At 39.7% G+C, this 19,559-nt stretch overlaps 1 protein-coding gene across 1 annotated transcript in view; it reads left to right on the plus strand.

Moving 5' to 3' along the window:
• The window catches only part of PRICKLE1 (prickle planar cell polarity protein 1), a 101,312-nt gene extending 88,318 nt beyond the window's left edge, over positions 1–12,994 (plus strand). The window contains exons 2-8 of the mRNA XM_075344980.1: positions 3,639–3,814; positions 4,766–4,879; positions 7,454–7,591; positions 8,195–8,398; positions 8,546–8,732; positions 9,096–9,962; positions 11,068–12,994. Of these exons, the coding sequence (XP_075201095.1) occupies positions 3,695–3,814; positions 4,766–4,879; positions 7,454–7,591; positions 8,195–8,398; positions 8,546–8,732; positions 9,096–9,962; positions 11,068–11,930 (2,493 nt within the window). The 5' untranslated portion in view covers positions 3,639–3,694 and the 3' untranslated portion in view covers positions 11,931–12,994. The remainder of the gene's footprint in view (positions 1–3,638; positions 3,815–4,765; positions 4,880–7,453; positions 7,592–8,194; positions 8,399–8,545; positions 8,733–9,095; positions 9,963–11,067) is intronic.
• The last annotated feature ends 6,565 nt before the right edge of the window (positions 12,995–19,559 follow it).

Consider the following 19,559-nt stretch of genomic DNA (forward strand, 5'->3'; position numbering starts at 1 on the left):
TGACCTACAAGATGGCCCCACATTTGATCCCTTTCTGGAACAAACGTTGCATTTGTATGTAGCATGTGCACGTTTGTTGTCAGCTGGCCTGTCTGATCTGCAGGTGGTCTGGGTGCGCTTTAAATTTCAGCCGTGTATTCATGGGAATGCTGGGCTTCCTGATACTTGTCCTTGTTTAATCTTGCCACACAAAAGAATATTTCTAAAGGTTTGTTGGAGCTGGTGAGTGTGCTATAGAAGACCCAGCGATGGATTTGTCTGGAAAGATGCTGTTTGTGATTATTCTATTAGCTTTCATCCCAGTCATGTATTTGTGGTATAGATTATTTATTTTTTGTTTTCCCCATACATCTTATGTAACGATTAACTTGTGGGTGCCTTCTGCCTGGAAGTCTGTTTCAATGTATCCCGTAATATAAGACAATAGAGTGTTGTTCAGTCCAGCAGGTGACGGTGTGAGATGTAAATATCTGTGTACATTGGACTAGTCAGCTTCTGTTTCACAGAGGTCACGACAGGACAGACCCCCAAAACCAGGGAATGATGGCTACTAAAAGTTTTATTGTTTTGTTTTAGTTTCAGATCAACCCCTCCTCTACCCCAGCGTCAGGACTTCTACATCACCACTCTCTTTTGAAGTGGGTGATTTTACTAAGGTTATTAGAGTACTAATCATTTATTGTATAACTTAATGGCGAGAGGCCTCGATGCAAATTAAAGATTCATCAGTAAGTGGGACTGAGGGACAATTGAAACTGGTTATATTGGCCTTTTTATATGGTTTATCCTTCACATCCTTCTGTTTCTGACATCTGTCTCTATAAAAAGTGAAATTCTACGCTGGATAGAGAGCACTCAACAAGGGGTCAATAATAGAAATGTATAGCATAGGACATACAGCATGATGGGTCTATCACTTGGTAAAGCATTTCAAGATTTCATGTGTATTGAATTACTTGCGGCTATGAATGGCTTTCCATGTTGTCATTCTGGCTACTTATAATATTCAGAGTCTGACTTCAAGCTCAGACAATTGGGTTCATCTGATATTGTCAGGCTTATATGCGCCTTTATACGGTAATAGCTCAATAAGCTCAACCATATTGTGATTCTTGATGTCTTGGTACTACGATTTTCCACCTCGCTCTAAGCCTTCATAGTAGGGGCGTAGCTATAGTGGGTTGCAGTTGCATCAGGGCCCTGCAAATGAGGGGGCCCGAAAGGTTTTACTGGCCCTTGTGAGAAGACCACTACTATTAAAGATCCATAATGGTTAGGGGCCTTGCTGAAGATTCTGCATTTGAGTCCAGGAGCTACGAATTACGGTAAGGTTTCCTACCCTTCTGAAAACTAATATCACCACCAACACCCCAGTAGGATTAACCCCTTGTGGTGTCAGTGGCATTCAGAAAATGCCGCCATACCCTGAACAAGGCCGATTCTTCTTCTTTGCAGTTTTTGCCTTACATAGCCTTATATCAGGATTAGTTTATCCAGCTGCTGTGCTGGTTTGTACATGCTGACTGCTCCTGACATGGCCAGCAGCCTACCACTTCCTTTGAAGAACACATACAACTGTAAAAGCATTCACTTGTCTGTTGCACAGGATTGGGGGTGCTGAAGCAGACAATTACTCAGTGTATGGGGGGCCCTGTGAAGTTTCCAGTTTCGCATCCTGTCCTGCACAGCTTTTAGTAGATTATTGAACTTATTAGATAGAAAGACAGGCCACCCATCCTAAATGGGGTTCTCTGGGTTTTTCAGGATTTTCTGTATTTGAGAATTTTTCCAGTCTCCTTGATGCTGGAATAACTGAATATTACCCCATCCAGGAGATAAAATCTCCAATTCTACATCGTGGACAATAATTGCCCATCAACTAAATGACATTAACACTGTCCTTTTAAGCATCACGTGATACTTGTAAACCACGAAAGTTATGATCCTTTTCAGCATATTTTATGAACATCAGCATTGGATATTTTGGTGTGAATATATAATGCTTAGACCTTTTACTGTAAGGTAACGGTTTGTCCTCCAAATTGACATTTTTTGCATTTTTACATCTAACAGCTGTAGTGAAAACCTAAAGTAAAAATATGCCGTTAAACTACCAAACTTTGAGACTTTTTCCACTCATCTGGATAATTATTTGAATATACCTATTGCATCATGAATGTGCGGTGTAGTCTTTAAGAAGTCTGCTCGAAAGCTTAAGCCTTGACCTGCAAGAGCAGCTGTGGAGACAACTCTGCCATTATATGTGCATGACAGGGCCTGTACTGTATGCAGATGCTAATATTTCAGTCTGGTCAGACCATCGTGTTTCTTATAAGACCTTCTTTATAACCGCTTCTGGGGCTGACAGTCTTATACAGTTTAGCTTTGCTGCCTTTGCCAAGGTGATGTCTCCACCGTTGGATCCCCCAGAAATCTGAATTGGCTCGGTAAAAGAGAACATATTTTCATATAAGTCTTCATACTCTTTGCTTTGGTTCCCATCCCACCCGTACAGGGACTCCATATTCTTTTATAACTTTTAGTATGTTTACACTTTTTTCCCCAATGTAATTTATACTATGAGTCATGGCGTTCTGGAAGTCCAAAATCAGGACTGTAACTTCTTTTTATGAATCTGTTTTTTTTCAAAACTTTTACTTTTATTCTGTAGACAAATTTATTGGAACTGTTAAGTCCCAAATTTCAGTGATTCTGAGAAACAAATCCTTAAAGTAGATGTCTAATTCTAAGCCACCATAGACTGTGGCTTACTTGGTTATGTTGCACGATGGTTTTCATTCTGCAATCTAACAATATGTATTGGATGTGATGTCCTATTATATGGTCTGCCAAGGCTGTTTTCATTGGACCACCTTCTATACCACAAGTCTCGCACTCGCAATGTGAAGCACACACTTAATAATGACAATTATATAGGAGACGTTGGTGCAATGGTACAAGTGGTGTGCAGAAGTGACTTGTGAACAGTTGCTTGGTGTGAATAGTTGAGCTGCACCTGTTCAAGACAACGTTTGTTTAACTGTTAGTAGTGGAAAGAGCAGTGCAGCATTCCGGTATAATCCAGGGTCAAAAGGTTATAATCCCTGTAGGGAGAAACTCGAGCTTCCTTTGTTGGTGTGCTCTCTATTTTACCCTAATCTCTTAATAAATCCCGGTATGTGCTGCATTAACATCTTTGTATAAGATACAGTCTACGTAATGTCATGCTGGCCAATAAACCATGTAGAACTGCATTATACACTATTGCCTGCCAGGGGACATTTGTAGAAATGGTTATATAAATGTATTTTATTACATCTTTACGTTCTGCCAAACTTTAAAGCCTTGTTCTTTGACCTGTAGAATTTCCCACCCATGAACCTATGAGAAAATGATTCGCTGATGTTGCAAATGAACTTTCCAGACCACGGAGGTCCCCTCTTCAGAGGTGACATCTGAGGAACTGGCTTTTGGTGCCTTGAATGGCATGTATTCATTTCAAAGTTGGCCTCTTGACATCACCGCATGGATATAGATTTTCTTCTAAACTAAATACACTGTAAAACATTATCTCAGCATGACATTCTTTAGATTTAATTTAACAGTGTGTTGACTTTTTGTCTCATTTTCTTCCTTAGAGCAATTAATGACTGAAACATCCTGAAATAGAAGTTTCCATTATCTGCCTTTGGCGATGGAGCAGAAAGTGTGCAAGCTCACTTACGGGTGTCAGCGAAGCTCCACATCAGATGACGATTCTGGATGTGCCATGGAGGAGTACACTTGGGTTCCACCAGGCCTTCGTCCAGAACAGGTAGGAGGACACAGCTGTCGGAGTATGGTTGGATGGCATATGTCCCTCCTCCTATATGTACTGTTACTTATACTCTTTATGCTATATACATATGAGCATGTAAGCATCTGTCATTGTATTTAACATGTTTCAGTGCTGCTTAGCATATGTTGTTCTCCCATAGTATAGTGCATTTACCTCTCGGAGCCGTAATTCCACACAGTAGCAAAACTTCTAAATAAAGAAAAGCCCATGGCCCTGTGGTGTTACGACCTGGCTTAAAGCATATAAGGCTTATCTGGCGTAGTATTTGGGAAAGGATGTAGTTAAACTGTGCCTCTTTAGAGTACAACCTGGCATCTGGCTAAAACATGTTTGGATTTGACCCCTCCCGTGAAGTTGACTTCAGGTCCTCTGGAAAAAGCTCAGATGGAAGCAATGAAAGCTGTGGCTTGGGATGAACCTACCAGCAGGAGTTGACAAAGCGGCTTTTGTCTCACCAATGTGTAAAATGCAAGAAGCAAATTAAACTTGTTTATGGAGGCTGTTTTCTAGATGGCTTCTCACGTTATCCAAAGTAATTGTAGGTAGAAATGTTGGAATTTCTATGGACTTGTTGACTAGTGGTAGAGGAGGTGGGCAAAATAGTCGCATTAAATGTACATAATTTATGGTATCCCCTAATAGTCACTGCAACTTGCATTCCAGAAAAGCAATTCAGCAGCTGGGTGCAAACTGCCCGTCTCCTGGTGCTGAGTTGGCTCATCTGGTGCTCATTATCACATAAGCCTAAAGCTGCCTCAGTCCTAATGTCGCATTGTTTGCTTTTCTTGGCCAATTCACCTCCATTTTACCTTCTCTTTAATGCATCTGAAATACAAGAAGCCCATTGTATGCCACTAACATTAATGTCTTCTAAATAATAATGTTCTTTGTATTACTCTATATAAACAGTTTTTGTTTGTTCTGCAGGTTCAGTTATATTTTGCCTGCTTGCCTGAAGAAAAAGTCCCTTATGTGAACAGTGTAGGTGAAAAGTATCGGATCAAACAGCTTCTATATCAGCTTCCTCCACATGATAATGAGGTAAGACAAAAAGTTTGACATTTAATTAAAGCACCACTCCAGCATATATATATATATATATATATATATATATATATATATATATATATATATATATATATATATATATATATATATATATATATATATATATATTATATTATAATTATAATTTTTTTTATTCTTAAATATAAGTCCCCCTGACCCCTTGCTTATACTTGTTTTCTGGCTTCGTCATCTTTTTCCAGCGTCACTCCCGTTGGTCTCCTGTGATTTTTGACCTACTGTCAGCTCCAGTGTTTCATTGACTGTGCTGGTGGTCACAAATTAAGACATCTATGAGAGCATCGTTCTGGCTCTCATAGACTTGTTTGAGCGCTTGTGTCATAACTTCTGACTTCCAGCCAGTCAGACGTTAGTCACAAGGTGGCGCCGTGGGACTAGAGTGGCGATGAAAATAGTATAATACTGGGAGCAGGAGACTTGCATTTGAAGTGCCACTCCAGCGCTAAAAATAAAAACAAACACTGGAGTGGTGCTTTAAAACACTTTGATTCTGCATAGTTTAAGCGGAATTGGTAATATTGAATATGTGGGTGCATTGTTTTGATGATCCGCCTAAACCTTCAAATTTTTCCTTTTTTGTGTTGTAATAAGTGGTTTGCCAAGATTCATTTAGAAGGCTTTGTGGCCTCTTGGATTCGTTTTTTGGCGTTTTTATGTTTGAGTGTTGGCTTTTTCCAATTTCTTTTCTGATTGCATTATATACAAATGATTTTTTATTGACTTATGTAAAGTATAACAATTAGTCATGGGCAAAAGTGTTTTCACCCTTGACATTTTTACAGAAAAGGAAGTATTCCTTCCTGAAAAATTATTGCATTTACCCTTGTTTTGTTATACACAAGTTTATTACCTGAATAAACATCGAAAAATATGGCAAATTGGTCATAATTTAACATAATACCCAAAAAAATGGACCAGGCAAAATTGTTGGCACTTTTACAAAATTGTAGGTAAATAACTGTTTCAAACCCATGATGCTCGTTCAATCTCACCTGTGGTAAGTAATAAGTGTGGGCAATATGAAAATCACACTTGATATCAGATAAAAAAATGGGAGACTTTGACTCAATTTTTGCATTGTGTGTCTCTGTGCTACACGAAGCATGGAGAACAGCAAAAGATGAAGAAAAATATCAACAATCTCTAGGTTACAAGTCCATCTCCAGAGATTTTGTTCATTTGTCCACGGTGCACAACATAATCAAGAAATTACAACTCATGGCACAGTAGCTAATTTCCCTAGATGTGGTAGGCAGAGACATTGATGAAAGGTTGAAATGTAGGATAGTCCGGATGGTGGATAAGCAGCCTTAATCACGTTCCAAAGAAATTCAAGCTGTACTGCAGACTCAGACTGCATCAGTGTCGGCACGAACGATTCATCGACATTTGAATGAAATTAAACACTAGGCAGGAGACCCATGAAGACTCTACTGCTGACACCAATCTAAAAAAGCTAGACTGCAGTTTACCAAAATGTATGTCAGTAAGCCAAAATCCTTCTGGGAAAGCGTCTTGTGGACAGATGAGACCAATATGCAGCTTTTTGGTAAAGCACATTATTCTTCTGTTTACTGAATATGGAATGAGGCCAACAAAGATCACAGTACCTGCAGTCAAATATGGTGGAGGTTCAAAGATGTTCTGGGGTTCTTTTACTGCCTCTGGATGACTCAACTATACAAGGCACCATGAAGTCTGAAGATTATCAAAGCATTTTGGGTCGCAGTGTAGTGCCCAGTGTCAGAAAGCTGGTTTTGTTTCCTGGGTCTTCCAGCAGGACAATGACCCCAAACATCCTTCAAGAAACACACATAAATGGATGGAAATAAAGCACTGGAGAGTTCTGAAGTGGCCAGCAATGAGTCTGGATCTGTGGAGAGATCTCAAGATTGCTGTTGGGAGAACGTTCCATCAAATATGAGAGACCTAGAGTTGTTTGCAAGAGTGGCCCAAAATTCCAGTTGAAAAGTGATGCGTGTAGGAAGTTATTGATTGCAGTTATTTATTCAATAGGTAGTGCATAAAAATATTAAGTTGAGGGTTCACCAATTTTGTCCTGCCCATTTTTGGAGATGTGTGAAATTATGATTACAATTTTATTTTTTTTCGGTGTATTGGAACACAAAAAAAAAAAAAAATAAACTTGTATAAGATGTGTAATTGCAATCACTTTTTGAGGAAGAAATGCTTCATTTTCTGGAACAATTTTAAGGGTGCAAAAGTGTGAGCAATGACTGTATAAAAGAAATGAAAGATGATTTTTAGATCTAAGCTACATTGCAGCTTCCTGCTAGCTTTACCGCATTGTTCATTGGTAGTTTTATTTAGGCCAGGATGTTAATAACTTGTTTATCTATGATGTGTACCATTTTTATAACCATATTCCATTTCCTTCATTGTAGATGATTGTATTCCTTTAAGAACCACATAGTTTGTTTGCTCGTCTGTAGAATGTGTCAGTCAAGTGTCAAATAGTCCCTAAGTTTGCGAATGTTAAGTATTGACAAAAATGGTTTCTTCCCATAGGTACGTTATTGCCAGTCATTAAGTGAAGAAGAGAAAAAGGAATTGATCTTGTTCAGCACCCAGCGTAAAAAGGAGGCCCTCGGGAGAGGCAATATTAAAATCTTGTCAAGGGCTGTGATGCATGCAGTCTGTGAGCAGGTAAATGCCAGGTCTTCTATGGTGAGCCTTTTATATGTAACTCTGGCAGTCTAACTAATGTCATGGAGGGAAAATGCTGCACCAGTCTCCTTTTGGTTTTCTATAGGTCATGTTCTGGCCATATTACGGGCAACAAATCTGTACAAGCCTCCTAGTGCTGTCACTTGTGTTCTCTACTCTTTGCCATGGCTCATGTAGACTTCCTGGAACTGGTCTCCTTGTGTACATGCACATTTTTTGTGCCTGTGTAGACTTGTGTTTTCTCCATGTGAGAAGTGTCAAATTGTAGCCAGATGGCTAGCGTTATTAAAACCACATTCAATAATGAAAACCAGCTTAAGTGGTTCTTTAAATATCTACTTCACATCAGCAATATTTTTCTTGGTTTAGAATCAGTTTATGGTTGGGGATTAGACTTTTCTCCCTTTTAGATTTTAAATGGGTGTTTAAATTCCTGTGTAAGTTTTATGTCAGAAGCAGTATTTTTCCTTTTAATGTGAGCAGCATGACATGTGCCAACTTTCTATCAGCATGGTATAGACTCGACTTCAAATGTGTGGGTTGTTTTTTTTTTTGTTACACAATTATTTTCTGTTTCTCCAGTGCGGCGAGAAGATTAATGGAGGTGAAATAGCAATTTTTGTTTCGAGGGCTGGGCCAGGGGTATGCTGGCACCCATCATGTTTCGCATGTTCCACTTGTAACGAGCTACTGGTCGATCTAATATACTTCTATCAAGATGGAAAAATACACTGTGGCCGGCACCATGCTGAACTACTTAAACCAAGATGCTCTGCATGTGATGAGGTATATAGGACATACATTTATTACTTATAAGGTCATTCGGTTTTCTGTCTGATTTACTGTTTTTTTTTAGATGATCATTAATCACATAGATGCAATGAAGTTCCAGTATAAGTGATTGAAAAGACCTCTTAAATTCTGTTCCTGTAGATTATATTTGCGGATGAGTGTACCGAGGCTGAGGGGCGTCACTGGCACATGAAACATTTTTCTTGCTATGAGTGTGAAACCGTGCTTGGAGGACAGCGGTATATCATGAAAGATGGGCGTCCCTTCTGCTGTAGCTGCTTTGAATCTCATTATGCCGAATACTGTGAATCCTGTGGAGAACATATAGGTATTGTGGAAGTTTTTGTTGTAATCTCACCATAATGCATTGTGATGCGTGATGAGAAGTTCAAAGGGCACACTACATTGAAATGCATCCTCTTTTGTTTTGCTGATTTAGAGCATTGTAATTTAGGAGGCAAAACCCAAACATTGTAAAAGAAACCACCATAGTATGCAAATTATTTCAGGAACACCTAATTTAGGATTATTATTATTATTATTATATTTTTTAACATATCGGAACACTGAAAAATACCAATTAACAAATCTAACCATGATATTCAACCATTTTAACACTGAAGTTCTCAGTACTAGTTTGGGACAAGAACAGAATAGGATATTTACTTATATTTGTACATTCATCTTCCAGGTGTTGACCATGCCCAGATGACCTACGATGGCCAGCACTGGCATGCAACAGAGTGCTGTTTTTCTTGTGCACAGTGCAAAGTTTCCTTACTTGGATGCCCCTTTTTGCCCAAAAAAGGCAGAATCTACTGTTCTAAAACCTGTAGTTTGGGAGAAGATGTCCATGCGTCTGATTCTTCTGACTCTGCATTTCAGTCTGCCAGGTCTAGAGAGTCCAGGAGAAGCGTACGACTGGGAAAGAGCAGCAGGTCTGCAGATCAGTGTAGACAATCACTCTTGCTGTCTCCAGCATTAAATTACAAGTTCCCTGGACTATCTGGCAATGCTGATGATACTCTTTCTCGTAAGATGGATGATCTCGGCTTATCAACGCAAGGTGCCAGTTTTGATAATAATGACTTTTGGAAAAGTAGAGATGAGCAGGAGACACCAGAGGATCATGAGGAATGGGCTGAGCACGACGACTACATGACTCAATTACTTATAAAGTTTGGTGAGAAAGGACTCTTCCAGCAGCCTGCCGAAGATAATCGAGCAAGTGAGCAATGGCTGTCAGAAAATGACAAAATCTGTAGTGACTTAAAACAAAGTGGGCGTAATCAGAGCTTGGCGAGTAAAAAGTATCAGACTGATATGTACTGGGCACAATCACAAGATGGTCTTGGAGACTCTGCTTACGGGAGCCACCCAGGGCCGGCAAGCAGCAGAAAGATACAAGAGCTGGACATGGATCATAGAACATCTGGTTACAAACATGACAAGATACCATGGTATAAAGACTCTTTAGAATGTCTGTCCGATGATATAAAACCACAACTTGAAAACATATGTAACTCTATGGATTCGCTGGCATTGTCCAATATAACAGGTACGTCATGTTGTACATCATGTGCACATATTTAATTTACATGCTAGTTAAGAGAAGGCAGGATTCATTGATGCTACTTGTGCATTTATACACTCTAAACTACAAATTAAGTGCAGAAAGTAATTGCAGTTTATACGAACATACGTTTTCTTCAAGGAAAGTAACTGGAGAATTTTTAGCTTTAAATAAACTGATGAATATAAATGTGGTATAATTGCTTATATGGCTTTGTTTTGTTTTGATATCTTGAATTGTGGTTATGTGCTGTTAAATGAAAATTGGAAGTCAGCAGGTTTTTAGGCTCCAAACAAACATCATAAATATAGAGGTATGGCAGTAAATCATCATTAGGCCTCATTCACTCATCAGTGTTTTTGGATCTGTGTACATGAACATGTCTTTAGTTTGCACAGACACCTGGTCGATGAAAAAACACATATATAGCACTATACATTATAATCGGTACGTGTGTTTGTGAAAACTACACTGACGTCTGAATGAGGCCTTAAAGATACTTTACGGTCAGAAGTTTGTGCCTCAGTTTTCGATTATTTCATATGCGCATGCTGCACCACTGGGAATGATTATGCCTATGTTGGGAGCAGGTCAGAGACATCTTGCTCAGGCACCATGATTCCCAAGGACAACACATACGCAGATGGATAGTCAAACTCTCACAATGCCATCAGGACGTTATTGCGCATCTATTGCACATGTGTTGCTCTCGGGAATGCCTGTGCCTAGGTGAATATCTGCTGGGGTGCAAGTCAAAGAAGAGTGATTAATCACTGGCAGGAGGCTGGTGTTCACAGGAGAGAGTGAGAGGCTGGAAAACTGCAAGGGCAGGACAAGCCCCTGCATTTGTCGGCTCACTTGCATAAGCTTTTTCTGCTGGATTACGAGACAACAGTGACAGGGACTTATGATATATAGGTATGGAAGAATTCTCATTAGCGGTACTTTACTATGATGACAATACTTCTGAGTCTAAACACTGGCTGACTGGTTCTTTTTTTCACTTTGTAGGTGGAGGGTGTTATGTAACTGATATAGTGTAATTATTTTTTTTAAACTAATATACTAATATATATGTTCCTTTTCGTAGGAGCTTCTATTGATGGAGAAGGTAAATCACATCCTTCACTCTTCTCTTATCCAAATTTTCAAGACTTGGACACAAGGGATTGTGAGAATATGAGCAACATGGGAACTCTTAATTCTTCTATGCTGAACAGGAGTTCTGAGTCTTTAAAAAGTCTAAGTTTGGAAATTTGCCAGGAAAAGCCACTTCCAGAAGAAAAACCTGTTCAAATATCTGCCTTAAGAAGGTCAAAGTCACAGACAAGACCACAAGTCAAATTTTCAGATGATGTCATTGATAATGGAGATTACGGCAGCATTGAAATCAGACAGCCACCGATGAGCGAGAGAAGTCGGAGAAGGGTATATAACTTTGAAGAACGCAATGAAAGGCCTCGTCATCATCATCATCGGCGTAGAAAAAGCAGGAAATCTCGTTCTGAAAATGCCCTTCATCTTGCAGGAGACCAAAAACAACCAGCACGAGAGAAACCTAGATGTTACACTTCAGAGGATTATGACAGAGTCTTTCAGAACAAGTCTCCTCAAGAGCTTCAGGCGTACATTCAAAACAGTGAACTTTTTGGGCAGTATGCAAATGCTGCATCAGACTATGGATTGCAAAGCCAAATCATGGATAAGTTTTTGGGTCTTTATGGTGATGATGATGACTCTTGGTGTTCAACGTGTTCCTCATCCTCCTCTGACTCTGAAGAGGAGGGATACTTTCTTGGACAGCCTATTCCTCAGCCACGACCACAAAGATATCAGTATTTTACAGATGACTTGCCTAGTCCCACATCTGCACTATCCAGTAGTCATTTTGGCCAAAGGACCACTAAATCCAAAAAGAAGGGACACAAAGGCAAAAACTGCATTATTTCGTAAGACTTGTGGGCATCTTAGTTTCATTCCTGTGAAAACAATGTATTGACATTCTCAATCTACAAACTGTTTCCTTTTATAGTTCGGCTATTGGCTAAAATGTGTTTTTTCTTTTATATTAATTGCTTTGCCTTTTAAACCAAAACAGGCCGGCTGGTGTTTGCAATGTGTAATTGCTATTGAAGATTTGTGTGTGGCAGATTATTTACTTAGACGATCACAGGTTTACAGTTCAGGTTTGCTTTTGTTTTATTGCTTTGCACACAATACTGATGTTAAAATGTAGACACAGCACCATATGTTTAGCGTCCACTGGTATCAATTCATCAAATATGCTCTGGAATCCATTTTTAAAGGCAAAAATGGGCCATTTATGACCGCACCATCTGTAACTTATAAGGGTCATTTACTTTTGAATGTGATGTTTTCCTGTGAATGAGTCTGTTCTCGAAATAGTTAGCAGTTTGCACCCCTACATCGGCGATACCACCATGCAATGAGCTCTTTTGTTCCAGGCGACTCACACTGACCCGTACGGCAGAACCAGATTTTCTTCCTTGTAAGCATTGTCTGAAGCCTTGAAAGTCACCCCAAGTGTAGAATATTTAGCTGCAAGTTATTTATAATGTTTAAACCAACTTAGCTCTAATTTAACTGTGCATATAATGAGTGTATATATTGTATATTTCAAATGTAGAACATGTTATTTTTTATATTCTTTGCAAGGTTTCATTGGAGTCCAACAGAAGAGTTGTAGTTTTGTGTTTTGCTTTATCAATATGATCTTGCAATTATAAAATGTTTAGAAGGCAAATCCCCAACAGTATTTAGTGACGGTTTCTTTATATTCCCACCCCTATCCCGAATAATTTGGCCCTATGTGGCACTGCAGTGGTGTATATTCTTTTACACCCATGTAACCTATAGGTTTTATTTATAGATCTAGCAGAAAAGACTGGGAACAGCAATAGTTTTTTGTCTCTGATGTATGTTTTAAATACTATAAATCACTTGTTTGATATTTCTAAAAGACTGACACATTTTGTGAATAAAAAAAATATAGAAAACTTTGCATTTTGGTTTTTTTAAATTTCTTTTTTTTCAATGAGACAAGGCATTTGGCGTTTTACCTGTGGACCCCTTTCTAGTAAGATTAGCACAATCCAAAGTCAGATCCAACACTCAAAATATGAATTCAGAAAATCTTTTCACACTATGCACTTTGTTTTCCTCTGCTTTTTCCACGTACAATTAATCTGGTTTTGCAAAGTATGGGACAGTATTTCACCAATTGTAATGTTTCCAACAAGTGTACAGAAAAAAATGCTTTTCACAAAGATGCCCATAGACATTATACAGTGTGTCCACCCATATCCTGTCCACCGCCATTAACTTGAGAACGGCGGCAGCTATAGGCATAGAAGTGGTGTCTAGGTATAGTAAAGTAGCCATGCGCTACGCAATGAAACCAACTATTGTGCCACCTGGTGGAAAACAACGGAGACTGAACGAGAGAGGAAAAAAAAAAGAAAAACAAAGTTGTAGGGCATAATTTCAATACGAAACACCTTGCATACAGAAATGGTATGATTTAGAACGTGTAAAACTCACAAGGCTGCGGACGTGAAGCGATACCTCATGGAGATCTTCCTACAAGTCATTGGGTATGGTGGCTGCGTGGAGTGGCCTCCACACTCACGTGACCTGACACCATTGGACTTCTTTCTGTGAGGTCACATCACACAGCAGGTGTATGCGACCCCTCCACCAACATTGCAGAATCTACGACGATGTCACAGATGCTTGTACAAACGTGTCACCTACCATATTGCACAACGTGCAGCAAGATACAGTATGCTGTCCAGAGTCCAGATGTGCATTGCAGCTCATGGTGGCCACTTTGAGCATTAAAGTTAAGTGAGCGACATATGCGTGACCAGAATTCAATGTTTTTTTTTTTTGGGGGGGGTGTCATGGGTTTCATATCATAGCATTTCTGTATGCAAGGTGTCTATTTGTATTGAATTGATGTCCTACAATTTTTTAATTCACTTGTTTTTCTCTATCTCGTTCCGTTTTCAAGATAAAAATGCTACCTCCGTTGTTTTTCCACCAAGTGGCACAATAGGTGGTTTCATTGAGTAGCGCATGGATACTTTACTACACCTAGACACCACTTCTATGCCTATAGCTGCCGCCATTCTCAAGTTAATAGCGGTGGACAGGATATGGGTGGACACGCTGAATATCATAAGCTACAGAAGCATTCTTATTTATTAAATGTGGAAAAATGCATGTAATGTAGAGTGAGTGTGTTCATATTCTCTCCAACCACTACTCTCCGGTGTCCAGCGCCGTTCTGCTCTGCGATAAGCCCTAGCATGTGTTTTCAGCCCTTTTTGGAGTATGATTAAAATATAAGCCCTACTCCATTATTGACACACAGTTGGGGCTTATTTTGGAAGTGTCCAGCCAGCCATAAGTTACTCAAACACACACTCACACTCACTCTCTCACAGTATCACTCTGATCTCACTAATTCTGTGTGAGCAAAAGCTGTTGGATGCAGGGGGATCTGACACTGACATGGACCTGGATGTGAGAGGAGCCCATTCACTTTTCAACCCTACATATCTGGGGTCTTGTAAATGCTGTTCTTTTGGGGGTAAACTTGGCAGTGCATAAAGAATAGCAGTGTTTCCCCAAAAATAAGCCCTAGTGTATTTTTGAGAGCAAAAAAATATAAAACCCATATTTTCGGTGAAACAAGGTATATAGACACACACCGAATTAATAAAAAATTACTTAATGAGAGGGTGTCTTTTTAAATAAGGTCTGTAAGGTCTAGACCGTTTTTTTATTATTTTTTTGCCAGTGGCTCTGCCACGCTCCACTAACCACCTAATGTCCATGCAAGTGTAATTTCATGCGTTCACATCTAATATGCCAGCTGTATGCATTACACTACTGCCTCTGTAATAGCATGTTCAAGTCAGCATGTCTGAAATGAGTGGTCTACTTTTTATATTGCATCACACTTGTCCATCCAGGAAATCTCTTAATAGCTGTTACCCTGCAGTGGTTACGTATAAAGCGTCTTGCTTACATTTAAAAGAATCACAGAATATATTTGGAGAACTCACAACCCAACAAGTGATGAGTGAGCACTAGCACTAGCATGCTTGTGTGCTCGGTACTCAAAACGAGCAGGTTAGACTGGCAAAAAAAATGCTTACGTTTTCCATTGACTTCTATTATGCTCTGTACCAGAGTCAGGCCCTTCCGAGTGTCCTACCCATTTCGAATACAGAGTACCGGAATATGGGAATGCTCACTAATAAACACTAACAACTAATTTAAATTTGCCATTTTTCTTTTTCTGTTGCTGTAATCACTTAACTATGTTTAATCACATTATTGTGCCTACTAAAGACCTATGAATCAACTCTCCTAAGCTCTGAATAAGGACTGATGAGCGCTATGGGCCAGACACAGATCTGCATAAAGAGCTTATTTTAAGGGTCGATGTACACACAACAGTTTTCTCTACATCTGAGAACTGGTCAAACTGGGATCCCACTCTGCCCAATTTTACTAATCTGACTTGGATCAATCTGACATTAAAAGGGGAAAAAAAAAGTTCAGTATCTCAGTCAGTGAAAATTGAACTGCACTCGGATATCATATAATGCAGGGTTTTGGTTTTTTTTTCCCTCCCCTCCTCAAGGAAAAAATCTGACGTGCACGGCTACATAAAATAACATTGGTACAACTGCTGTCAAAACACCGATTTAAACGATTGTGCACATGAGCTCTCAATGAAGGGGCCGTTAGAAGGGGGAGACATGTAGGTCAGGAGACATTACATGTCTCACTGGTATTTCCCCATTTCAAATTACATTAAGTTCTATGGGACGGACATAAATCTTCCATAGAAACTGCTCCCAGAGCGTAACAATTCATTTACATAGTAAGAAAAAGATGGATTTCTCGGATATGTACTATCCAATGTCTTATTCCAATGCATCCTTTATGTCCACTGCCTATGAACTGCATGTTTTTCAGTGGGATAAACTCTCCCTTTTACCTGTCGACGTGATGTCCCTAGAACACGCAGGAGCAGTGCATGACTGCAGCAATCGCTGCTGTTAATAAATATATACGGTATATTTTTTAATTTTTTACAACGCTATATGCAGGCCCTGTTTGCTCATAGTCTATTAGCAGATTGTTCTAAAATTTTATCAGTTGATTTGAGAGGCTCTAGTATTAAGACCATTTTCACTGTACATTTATTTTAACTTTTCAAAATTACTAAAAAATGCAACATTATGAAAACTAAAATTTGTGTATGTAAAATCCAGAATTATGTAAGGCATTTATAAGAGATCTGTTAATGATGAACTGATCAAAGCATCTGGATATTCTGTACCATCACTTTTCTACATTTCAAAAAATCGCATTGGTTTTCCTTTCACGGTGTTCTCCAATTTTTAATTTATTCTCCTCCATATAAGAAAAAAAATCAACTGGTTATATTTCACTTTTTTCCATTCCTTGGTGAAATGTGTATTTTGACTTTTCAAAAGTGCTGGGTATTTACTTACAGTGAAGAATATGTTCAGAGCCAAGCTTTTTAATGATGCCCTCACTTGTTTCATGTGTTACTCATTAGCTTTCTGCAAAATGTACAAGTAAAAACTATCTAAAAAGGCAAACTTCCCTTCAATTACTGTGCTATGTCTTAGACTTTTTTTTTTTTTTTTTCCATGGACACATGGACTTGCATAGACCATTTTGATCCGACTCTCAACATCTGACATGTCTCTGCGGTTACTACACACCTCACGGACTGCGAAAAATAATTGACATGAGAATGGCCCCCTAGACTATCACAGGTATGAATGCTAGCTGGGAAAATCAGACTTGTTAATGAGGCCTAAAGAGATCACTCTGATCCTAGCCATTTCATTGGCAAGTGGTGACTGTTCACACCTCAGTCATCCAGTCCTGTCACCAGGCTATTTAATTCAAGCAGCAATTGCCTGGGCCTGTCCCACCCACAGCCATGACTTAGTCATGGGTATGGGACTGAAAAGCATCAGGTAGGTGCTGCTTTAAACAGTTACCTTTTTAAATGTGTGAGGCCATATGGCACCTTTTTTAAATAAATTATTTTAGAGTAGCTCAAAAGATTGTACTTTTTAATAACATTGGAGATTTTTGGCAAAAATTTGCAGTTTAGAATTATGTGCTGGCTTTCTTGTTTCGGCTTGTTAACTTAAACCTACACCGGACACCAAATAGACACTATGTAAACAGTGTTCATTATATTACATGTATTTTTTTTTTTATTTTATTTAAATACGTCACATGAGAAAGGAGGGAATATGTGGGTGCTGTCATGGGTAGAGTTGAGCGCGGTTCGAGGTTCTCCAGTTCTAGGCTCGAGTGATTTTGGGGCCTGTTCTAGATCGAACTAGAACTCGAGCTTTTTGCAAAAGCTCGATAGTTCTAGAAACGTTCGAGAACGGTTCTAGCAGCAAAAAAACAGCTAATTCCTAGCTTGGTTTCCGCTGTAATAGTGTAAGTCACTCTGTGAATCACACTATTATGACATTTCAGTGTATAGTGTGCGGGAACAGCGCCTTCAGATCACTGCTGTTTCTATAATGGCGATCGCCATTTTTTTTTTTCCTTGTCTTCCTTCCCTAAGCGCGCGCGTGTAGTGGGGCGGGCCAGCATGTCAGCCAATCCCAGACACACACACAGCTAAGTGGACTTTTAGCCAGAGAAGCAACGGCATGTGTGATAGGATGTCCATGTCACATGTCCCTGCATTATAAAACCGGACATTTTCCTCCAGGACGCCATTATCTCTTCTGCGTCTTTGGTGTCAGACATCACTGTCGCAGCTCCGTCCTCCTGAGTCCTATCGCCGATACAGCTGCGATAGGACTCAGGAGGACGGAGCTGCGACAGTGATGTCTGACACCAAAGACGCAGAAGAGATAATGGCGTCCTGGAGGAAAATGTCCGGTTTTATAATGCAGGGACATACACAGCGTTAGACAGCTTAGGGAGAGCACTTTCTATCAGTCCTTTTAAGGGCTCAAACCGGTAGGGTCAGAGCCATAGGTGACAGGTCCTGAAAACAGAGACAGCGTCTGTGTAGCCAAGGTCAGGGATTTCGTCGCTGCATTTCCCCATTAGGAGGGAATAGAAAGGCAGGCTTCCATTCCTCTACCCAGAGCCCCACAATCCTGGCACTGTACCCTCCTGTCCTCTGCACACTCCAACTCATTATAACTAAGCCATTATACTAGCAAACACTCAGTGTACCTAGTGGCATCCTAAATGTGGCTATTGGACATTTGTCTAGTCACACTAGTGCAAAGATATTTGCAGCACGTCTGCCTGCATTGCACACTCCAACTCTTTTTAACTAAGCCATTATACTAGCAAACAGTCAGTGTACCTAGTGGCATCCTAAACGTGGCTATTGTACTTTTGTCTATTCACACTATTGTAAAGATATTTGCAGCACCTCTGCCTGCATTGCCCACTCCAACTCATTATAACTAAGCCATTATACTAGCAAACACTCAGTGTACCTAGTGGCATCCTAAATGTGGCTATTGGACATTTGTCTAGTCACACTAGTGCAAAGATATTTGCAGCACGTCTGCCTGCATTGCACACTCCAACTCTTTTTAACTAAGCCATTATACTAGCAAACAGTCAGTGTACCTAGTGGCATCCTAAACGTGGCTATTGGACTTTTGTCTATTCACACTATTGTAAAGATATTTGCAGCACCTCTGCCTGCATTGCCCACTCCAACTCATTATAACTAAGCCATTATACTAGCAAACACTCAGTGTACCTAGTGGCATCCTAAATGTGGCTATTGGACATTTGTCTAGTCACACTAGTGCAAAGATATTTGCAGCACGTCTGCCTGCATTGCACACTCCAACTCTTTTTAACTAAGCCATTATACTAGCAAACAGTCAGTGTACCTAGTGGCATCCTAAACGTGGCTATTGGACTTTTGTGTAGTCACAGTAGTGCAAAGATATTTGCAGCACGTCTGCCTGCATTGCACACTCCAACTCTTTTTAACTAAGCCATTATACTAGCAAACAGTCAGTGTACCTAGTGGCATACAAGAAGTGGCTGTTGTACTCCATTAGTGCCCCACTGGTGCCAAGCTATTTCTAGCACCTGTGCAGGACACCCTCCTGCTCTGTTTTTAATAAGCTATAATGATAGCAAAAAATACTGCCATTTAGTGGCATCATAGAACTGGCTGTTGTATTCCATTAGTGCCCCACTGGTGCCAAGCTATTTCTAGCACCTCTGCATGACACCCTCCTGCTCTGTTTTTAATAAGCTATAATGATAGCAAAAAATACTGACATTTAGTGGCATCATAGAACTGGCTGTTGTATTCCATTAGTGCCCCACTGGTGCCAAGCTATTTCTAGCACCTCTGCATGACACCCTCCTGCTCTGTTTTTAATAAGCTATAATGATAGCAAAAAATACTGCCATTTAGTGGCATCATAGAACTGGCTGTTGTATTCCATTAGTGCCCCACTGGTGCAAAGCTATTTATAGCACCTCTAC

This window comes from Anomaloglossus baeobatrachus, chromosome 4 (assembly GCF_048569485.1).
Source record: "Anomaloglossus baeobatrachus isolate aAnoBae1 chromosome 4, aAnoBae1.hap1, whole genome shotgun sequence".
Taxonomy (NCBI): domain Eukaryota; kingdom Metazoa; phylum Chordata; class Amphibia; order Anura; family Aromobatidae; genus Anomaloglossus; species Anomaloglossus baeobatrachus.